This window comes from Pistacia vera, unplaced genomic scaffold (assembly GCF_008641045.1).
Source record: "Pistacia vera cultivar Batoury unplaced genomic scaffold, PisVer_v2 Contig212, whole genome shotgun sequence".
Classification (NCBI taxonomy): domain Eukaryota; kingdom Viridiplantae; phylum Streptophyta; class Magnoliopsida; order Sapindales; family Anacardiaceae; genus Pistacia; species Pistacia vera.
In genome coordinates, this window is record NW_022196016.1 from 981,050 (window position 1) to 990,601 (window position 9,552).

General features: G+C 35.6%; 1 protein-coding gene across 3 annotated transcripts; it reads right to left on the reverse strand.

Moving 5' to 3' along the window:
• Positions 1 to 3,633: 3,633 nt before the first annotated feature.
• LOC116129622 lies at positions 3,634 to 7,535 on the reverse strand. Of its 3 annotated transcripts, none has more exons than XM_031415348.1 (6): positions 7,323 to 7,535; positions 7,131 to 7,247; positions 6,713 to 7,056; positions 4,465 to 4,560; positions 4,107 to 4,166; positions 3,634 to 4,009 (listed from the first exon to the last, which is right to left on the reverse strand). In XM_031415348.1, exons 2-6 carry the CDS (start codon positions 7,240 to 7,242, stop codon positions 3,809 to 3,811), a joined length of 813 nt encoding a protein of 270 aa, XP_031271208.1. In that variant the 5' UTR covers positions 7,243 to 7,247; positions 7,323 to 7,535; the 3' UTR covers positions 3,634 to 3,808. The 3 variants fall into 3 exon arrangements, with proteins under 3 accessions (XP_031271208.1, XP_031271209.1, XP_031271207.1); XM_031415349.1 differs by having other exon boundaries at positions 7,131 to 7,267; XM_031415347.1 differs by having other exon boundaries at positions 7,131 to 7,244; positions 7,323 to 7,533.
• Positions 7,536 to 9,552: the final 2,017 nt, after the last annotated feature.

Below are 9,552 nucleotides of genomic sequence, written 5' to 3' on the forward strand. Positions count from 1 at the left end.
TTTCTTTCTTTTTTTTTTTATTAAAAAAAAAAAAAAAAAAAAAAATCTACACACATTTTTATTTGTATCTATCTATCTATATATATATAAATATATTTTTTTAAAGTACACGTGTTACTTTGTTTGGTTTGTTTCTGTGTTTGTTGGCTTATATAACCTAGTCGGCGATGCTGACGCCGGTGGACTTGGTGAGGCAATGCTTGACGGAGGCAGCGGCGCATGTTTTGGATGAGGCGATAGTGGTGGCGCATCGACGGAGTCATGCTCAGACCACTTCGCTTCATGTGGTCTCTGCTTTGCTAGCTCTACCGTCGTCCATTCTACGCGACGCTTGTGCACGTGCCAGGAGCATCCCGTACAACTCGCGCTTGCATTTTCGCGCGCTGGAGCTCTGTGTCGGGGTCTCGCTGGATCGGCTACGGAGTTCGAAATCGATGAAGTGACCTCCGATTTCGAACTCACTGACGGCGGCAATCAAACAGGGACAAGCGAGCCAGCAGAGGAATCCGTAGAACTATCACCTGCAACAGATTCATTGTAACCAACAAACGCCGTCGCTTTTGAAGGTTGAACTAAAATATTTTGTTTTATCGATTCTAGATGATCCTATTGTGAATCGTGTGTTTGGTGAAGCCGGGTTCCGAAGCTTTGAAATAAAAAGAGCGATACTTTAACCGCCTGTCGCCAATTTTTCTTGGTAATTTAACGGACTCGGGTTTGGGTCTGGATCCGGTCCAAGCTGGGCCGAGCTTCCCTTTTGGTTTTGAAGATGTTGACGAGGGTTGTATGAGAACCCGTTGCTTGTTGGGGATTATGCAAGTAAAGCTTTGAGGGGATTTATTGAAAATGTTAACTTCTAGGAAGCTGGGTGTTTTGCCTAAAGAAGTATATGGGGTGGATGTGGTTTGTATTGAGGAGGAGATAACTCAGATAAATGAGTTTGTCCTTGAGAATGGAAGTGAAGGAATANACATGTCGATATCATCTCCACCAATCAAGACTCAACTGATTTCACCGCCAATCAGATCTCAGCATGCATCTCCACCAATCAGAACTCAGCAGACGTCTCCACCAACCAGGATTCACCAAGCACTTGAAGATAAAAACAAATTAGATGTTTGATCCTTAAACCGACTCAGAATGATATTTTGCGTAGACAACTACCGCAATTTCATTAAATTTAAGAATATGGATGAAAGCTCCCAACAAATCAGGATGAAAGAAGATCTTCACCAAATCGAGACAACTTGTAAAAACTCATTACATTGAAATGAAAAGAGTATAAATAGGCGGCTCTACTCCTTATAGAGGAGGTTAGATACACACTTATCCTACAAAAAAAAAAAAAAAAATAGCAAAGACATACCACTAAAAAGAGACTATTTTGTCATTTTCTTAGAACACTACAATCTTGTAACCTTGAGTAATCGCTCTCCTTGTTTGTTTCATTAACGATCAAAGAGAAAGTCATTAATACAATCACTGTGAACGTAAGACTTGCTCGTAGCGACTAGCGTCTGAATCACTCTAAAAATATCTCTTGTCAACTTGTTATTTACATATTAACAAACAAATTCATCACTGCACCATAAACACTCATAATTACTTCACGTGTAACTTTATAACATTTTACACATACGTAATCGTTGCTGTTAAAATCAAGCATCAGTAATATATATATATAGAATTAGAATTTATGCTCACCATGTGTTCGATGAATAACCTAAGAGTTGACCTCACCACATAAGCAAACATCCAACAACAACAACAATAACAATAACAATAACAATAACAATAACAACAACAACAATAACAATAATAATAACAGTCTCAGGCTCTTAGCCATTACCTGCTCCAAACAACACAACAATATCTCTCTCTCTCTCCATATTTAATATTTTAAAAAGTTTTTGAAGTAATCACATCTTCTCTTTCTTTCCTTCTTTTTTTATGAAAAATGATAGAGTTATCAAAAAGTTTACACTAAATTTATGCACTAAATGACATGACAAAATCCTAACCGTTAATTAATATTAATTGATAATAAATAAACGGTCAAAATTTAGTCACGTTATTCGATACACACCCGTCGACAACTACAGCAGTGCTCTTTTTTATTAAAAAAAAATCTACACACGTTTTTATTTGTATCTATCTATTTCTATATATATAAATATATTTTTTTTTAAGTACACGTGTTACTTTGTTTGGTTTGTTTTTGTGTTTGTTGGCTTATATAACCTGGTCGGCGATGCCGACGCCGGTGGACTTGGTGAGGCAATGCTTGACGGAGGCAGCGGCGCGTGTTTTGGATGAGGCGATGGTGGTGGCGCGTCGACGGAGTCATGCTCAGACCACTTCGCTTCATGTGGCTCTGCTTTGCTAGCTCTACCGTCGTCCATTCTACGCGACGCTTGTGCACGTGCCAGGAGCATCCCGTACAACTCGCGCTTGCAGTTTCGCGCGCTGGAGCTCTGTGTCGGGGTCTCGCTGGATCGGCTACGGAGTTCGAAATCGATGAAGTGACCTCCGATTTCGAACTCACTGACGGCGGCAATCAAACGGGGACAAGCGAGCCAGCAGAGGAATCCGAAGAACTATCACCTGCAACAGATTCAGTGTAACCAACAAACGCCGTCGCTTTTGAAGGTTGAACTAAAATATTTTGTTTCATCGATTCTAGATGATCCTATTGTGAATCGTGTGTTTTGTGAAGCCGGGTTCCGAAGCTTTGAAATAAAAAGAGCGATACTTTAACCGCCTGTCGCCAATTTTTCTTGGTAATTTAACGGACTCGGGTTTGGGTCTGGATCCGGTCCAAGCTGGGCCGAGCTTCCCTTTTGGTTTTGAAGATGTTGACGAGAGTTGTAGGAGAACCCGTTGCTTGTTGGGGATTATGCAAGTAAAGCTTTGAGGGGATTTATTGAAAATGTAACTTCTAGGAAGCTGGGTGTTTTGCCTAAAGAAGTATATGGGGTGGATGTGGTTTGTATTGAGGAGGAGATAACTCAGATAAATGAGTTTGTCCTTGAGAATGGAAGTGAAGGAATTGGAGACTACTGTGGGGCAATGTTCAGGGCCTGATTTTGGTGAATAGAAAGCTTTTATTAATTAGTTAATGTAAGTCTTAATGTATGAGAGAGAGATTAGAGTCTAATTGTTATTAATTAAGCTTCCAACTTGCACATCTTGCCAACTTTGTCATAAGTTCCTCAACTTTGATAATGCCATCTTCACATCTGACACTAAACATTCGCCGAATGATTCAATAAAAAACCATATCAGTTTGTATACAAGAGTTTGAATCCGTTTATCAGAAATTATGAATTATGCAGCAACCTGTTTAGTCATGTATTTTACTATACACCTAATCTAACAACATTCAACAACCTTAATCATAAGATGTAAAGGTCAAAGAAATGAATTATCAAAAGTCCAAGCTTACTTATTGTCAATACTGTTTCATATGATTCGATCATGAGAATATATAGTTTTGCTACAGTCCAACCATGTATCCACCATCAACGTAGAAGACGTAAGACTTGTAAAGTGATATATAATAGCCAAAACCATATATCAAAACTTAGGAGAATAGTTTTGTCAAAGTTAATACCTTGTGCTTTGCACCAGAACTGGACCGAGGATCAAGTTCATTCCATTGCATCAAAATTCCTGACGACCTTTAGAACTAGGCCATTTCTTGGGCTTATTAAAGCAAGAAATGTCCATGGATTCAAATAAACAACCTTGATAAACTCTTTACAAAGTCAGATTTATATTCCCAACAGAAATTGACAAGATACTGTGCTCAAAAACTGTCTTTTTCATCTGCATCAACATCCACGGGACTTTCATAAGTCTCATATTCGTAATCCTTATCAAGATCCTCCATTGTTTTTCCAAACACAAATGCTTTTCTTCCCATTGTTGTGAAAGGCATTAGTCCAAATGCTCGGGCTGTTTTGATCTCCCTTGCAACCTTCCTCTGAGCCTTGGCACTGATGCCAGTCTTCACAATGACCAACAAAAGCAATTAAAAGAAAGGTTAACTGATGATCGTAAAATCAAAAACAGGTTCCTTTCAATAAATTTTCAATCTACATTACCATACTCCTCTTGATAAGGATTCCAGCTTCTGTTAAAAAGTTTGCAAGAAATCTGACATTCTGCATATAACAACACATAGAGAGAAGGTTATGTTCCTCAGCAAGCAGATATAACAGATAATGATGATATTTATATACAAGTAAATAAAGTGTTGCAAGAAAACTATTGTTGATTAAGTTACAAAGATGAGCAAGCTATATAGAGAGCATTGGAGCAAAAACACAAATCCAATTGGACCAAAAGTAAACGTCAAAGCCCGCATATGAACAAGGTTTTGTAGATATCTTCGAATTGCAGAATAGACAAATGCTCATGTAAAAAAATAACTTGAACAGAGTAAATTACAAATATACTGACCCTGAAATCAGCTTTTCTGAGAACTTCCTTTGTCGATGTTTCAAACTCAGGCCTTACAGGGAATCTTCGTACTCCTGGCTTTCTAATATCAAGATCCTGCACAAAGCCATACGGTGGTTAGAAATGGCAAACAAAGAAAAAAAGAATAAAGAACAAAAACAAAAATCATAGGCTCAGAAGCGATACAGGTGAAGTTTAGAAGTAGGTTAAGCAATTTGTACCTACTAGTGATTCGAAAATACAGTTTACAGAGTCAATGTGGCAATTTCAAATTGTAGCCCAGACAAATAAAAATTTTCAAATAATATTTATAGGATTGGTTGTTGAAATATATAACTGCAGAAGTAATATAGAGGAGAAACAGAAATGAAAATCATAAGAGAGTGGCACGTGCATGCACTAACTATCCAATTAATCTTTGAGGTGACTTCGGAGACCATAACTCTGTAAAACCACCCACTTTCCGTGTGTACCATTGTTTTCTCTTCATGCCTAATTGATTTTTAAGCAGATAAACATACTAACCTAATGATGACAGTTTTTTGGTTCTTTTGCGGTCAAAAACATTCAATACTCAATTCACCTACACCAATTAAAAAAATCATTTGAGATTGGCAAGGGGTTTTATTTTAAGTCCGAAGTCACAGACAATGAAAGCTTCAAGACTGGTTAATTTTCTTGCTTTTCTGGCTTGTCTCCACAACCAAACTTCTGAAACCATCAGATAAGAAAACATCATTTTCTGCCACTTATTGCTCTCAACAAAATGATATTAAGTCTACATGAGAGTTGAAAGAGCTCAAACTTACTAATTTCACACCAAAACTTTCCCGCATCATTAGGTTCTAAAATAAACTTAGGGGACGTTTGATTAGGGGTAATATAGGATTACTGAAGTTATGTCATCTTATATTACTTGATTACCACGTTTGCTTGTCAAACAATGTAAAATTCCGATAATTTTCAAATACCAATAGTAATTACTATTGATAATATTAAAAGTAATCTGATTACTTCTATTTTCTTAAGTATTCTAAAATTACTAGAGTAATCTTTTTTTTGTTACAATTTTATCTCTTATTAATAAAATTTTAGGACAATAATACCCTTATATTTAAATTTATTTACATAAATATTGTTTTTACTATTTCACCCCAATTACTTAACTTTTTTGACAAAATTACTCTTGAATTCAAAACAAATTGCAGCCCACCCAAGCCACCACCCCTACCCACCTGCTATTTCCTACCGCCGACAACCATCATCGCGGCCAGCTGCCGTCGCAGTCAAAACGGCACACGGAAGGCCGAAAATGGCCGTCGTGCACCGATATGGCCATTTCCGACCAGATATCTAGCCGGAAATGGCCAAATCCGTTATCGATCTGGTCGTCAAAGGCCAGATTCGTCGATCTGGCCGTCGACGGCCAGATCTATCACGTCTGGCCATACGACGCACGGAGGTCATTTCCTACCTTCTGTGCACCGTTAGGTTGCCGGCTACCAGCGGCTGACAGTGGCTGGGTTGGTGGAGGTGCTTTGTTGATTTTACAAACTTTTACTATGGAGTTGTTTTTGCTAAGTTTTTAAATGCAGGGGAGTTATAAGAATCCAAATAATAGTCAATATTAAAAAATAATATAATAATAATATTTAATTAGAAGACAATTCAGTAATTTAAATAACATACCCACTAATTTATTTCTCCCAACCAAACATATTAATATAACATACCCACCAATTAACCAAACACATTTTCTTAAAGATTCCCAATAATCTTCAAGGTAATCTAACTTTCCAGTAATCCAACATTCCCTGAACCAAACGCCCATTTAAAAGAGAAATTTCCAAACAGAGTTGGTATAAGGTACTTTCACCACCTTTTTCTAAAATCTAAGGAGAGAGTGAGTAAAAGTAGTAGCTTCGCAATATTACTTCATATCTATTAACACAAACAAGAAGACGACTCTAAGATTTTGTTTCCCATGTAATCATCAAAGAAGCTGATAACCTCCTTTAACTTCTATAAAGTTATTTAACATGGTAATTCTTTCAGCATCAACACTAATAGCATCAAATAACAGAGCATCCATATGTCAACTCGAGAAATAAGAAAGGGGAACAAACAAGAAGGTTTTGACATTCCATGCTCGGAAAAAAAAAAAAAAAGTACACATTTCACAAAAACAATAGTCTGCAATACCAAATAAACCAAAAACACAAAGGACGTCATACGCCACGTTACATACCTTAGGTGTATAAGTCATTCCAGGAGTAAAACTGGCGTCCGGCCTATAAGTATAATCAGGTTGCATGATCTCTTCAGGATCAAACTCAAAATACGTCGCAGCTCTCTGTAACTTACCATCCATTCCATCGGACAGAGTATCAAAACTGTCATCCAGACCATCCATAAACGACGAATTATTCACTCCATTAAAATTACCGGACCCACCAGGCCTAGTCCAACCCTTCTCCGCTCTATCCAGCTTTCGGAAGAAAGAATCCGAACCTGAACTATTAGCCGATATACCACCGAATATCCGGCGCTCAAACTCATCAGCAGACTCGCTTGTGCGATTGTTATCATTGCCTAATTAAAAAGGTTTTAATATTAAACTTTCAAAACAGTCAGAAAAACAAACTATTAATCAACACAAATTGTACCTAGAAGTGGCCCGAATGGGTCTGTAGAGTGTGCTCTGGTGATAGTGGATCGATAACATTGATGTGATAGGTTAGTGTTAACAAATCGAGAAGCTAAGCGAACAAGCTTCATTTCTGCTTAAAAAGGGAAGAAAAAACTTCACACATACATTTATTACAGAATTGAATAACGAGAAAAGTTAAACGCTTTACCTGAAGACTGAAGTGTCACCGATTTCAAATCCAGAACCGTAAAGTGAAGAATTAGGGTTTTTTAGGAAAGACGGAAGAGAAGAAACCAAGTAGAAGATGGGCCGACCACGAAAAAACTATAATACTGGGCTTGATTGAGCCCAAAGACCGATGTCTCTAAATAGCCTCCACCATATTTCTAAGTACACCTTATTTTTTTATTTCTGGTATTTCTGATAAAGTTATAACATAGTTTTCATAAGATCTTGGAAGATATGATAGACAAAGTATATATATACAAATAAAATCCCAAAAGGGAACCATCGCTACTAGTAGATAAAAAAGAGATTCCTCAAGGCAAAGCGACAAAAACACTTATAGTGGAGGTTTGAATATTTTCATCAACAAAGAATCTTACAAGAGAGATTGTGAGAGATTTCGTCTTTTAATTTGATAGTAATAGCTAACACTGGTTTTTGGGTCGTTCTTTCTAGAAACCCTCCAATTTTTTTTTCTCTTTATCGTATATGTCACATCCGTTTATAAGTTTTTTAATCTCGTTGATTTGAGCATTAGATTCAAAACAGATAATATCCAACTTGAGCTATTATATTATGTATTTTATTTCAAACTTTATGATTATTTTTTATTGTTCCATTCATTGATTTATCGATAAATTGAAGTGAGAATGGTGTCACAACACTTCATTAAAAACAAGTAATGTTTTAACCTTTGGTGGTTAGTGAGTTGCTTTTATTAGTTTTTACACATCAAATCCAATTATCACAAGCCATTATTCTTTCATTGACTCTTTAAGAAAATAATTAACGCTATAAACTGAATTAGGTCAGGTAAACCGATTGGTTGTGATCGGATGGTAAAACCTTAGATTATCCAGAGATCTTGTGTTCGAGGCTCACCAAGTCATCACTTACCATATTTGTGACTTACCTGGTCTATTGAGCTTGTAAGTAGAATGATGTTACTTGGTCTTCCACAATTTACCGTAATAGACCCTATTTAATTCTTTTCAACTTAATTACAACTTTGTCCTTTATTAAAACTACTAAGTATGATATAGTTTTCCTTTCTAATCACAAACCTTAACTCAAAATTTTGTCTTTTAATCATAAATCTTAACCCTAATTTTTTTTTACTCTTCTATCGATTCACACTTAAAAACTAGACGAATTCAAGAGTATGTCATTCTTACCAAGCTTCAAAGATTTTGTGTTCTATTTAAAGCATTTTGTATTATAATCTTAGAAAACATATTCATTGAAAGGAAGAAATTTAAATACCTACAATGTTTCATATTGAAAAGCAAGGAAATATTACTACTAAAGTTTTTTTCAAATAAGAGGAAATTATTTAAAACTCAATACACCAAAGTAAAAGACAAATATGATATATGGTTGATATAGATAATGAAGAATATATAATCGATAAAGTATACTATTTGATGTGGAAAAATGACCAAAAGGGTATATTTAGATATTTTTATTTATTTATTTAAAAATTTTAATGAAGTAAAATTAGATCTAAGTCAACTAAGATAAAAAAGGAGAGGTGTCAATAACACCGCTTTTAAAAATATCTAAAATATAATAAAATATTACATCACTTAAATAATGCCTTATATATTATAGTTAATTATTAATTATTGAAACAAATTTCTTGATTGCCGTCCACCCAATTATTCTGAATTTTGACTAAGGAACCCAGAGTCAAATTATAAATAATTCAACCACATTCTAGCCGTCCAATTATCTGCTCTCGCAGTGGCCAGTAATGGAGACCACGCCACAAACCACCACAACTTTTTTTTTTTTTTTTTTTCAAAAACCAAGTGTTCGGATCAATTCACGTGCACTTCAACTAATCTTCTCAGTTATTAATATTTCTTAAACACAAAAAATCAAATAAGCTAAAATATTATTATCGTAGATGATCCCAAGTTTGAATCAGAAACTCAAATAAGATACAAATATCTTTGACCATCATGTCAACCAGGGGCGGATTCAACAAGTTTGGGTGGGCCATGATTTAAAAAAATACTAACATATATAGTTTTGGATTGGTCTACCATACAAAATATTAATGTGTAATTAGTTTTTATTTTAGTCCATCTAATAAAAATTTATGGATCTGCCACTGATGTCAACCTTTTAGGGTTACAACAACTTATTCTTTTCTATTTGATAATGTAAATTAAATTACATGCTGTTTAAATATTGGCACGGTGTCATAA

What these genes read in the sequence shown, in the direction of transcription:
- LOC116129622 (XM_031415348.1), bottom strand. Translation starts at nt 7,242, where the DNA reads ATGAAGCTTGTTCGCTTAGCTTCTCGATTTGTTAACACTAACCTATCA. An exon ending in TCAGAAAAGCTGATTTCAGG is followed by an intron (nt 4,167 to 4,464) that starts GTCAGTATATTT and finishes TGTTATATGCAG; the next exon opens with AATGTCAGATTTCTTGCAAA. An exon ending in TCCTTATCAAGAGGAGTATG is followed by an intron (nt 4,010 to 4,106) that starts GTAATGTAGATT and finishes GTCATTGTGAAG; the next exon opens with ACTGGCATCAGTGCCAAGGC.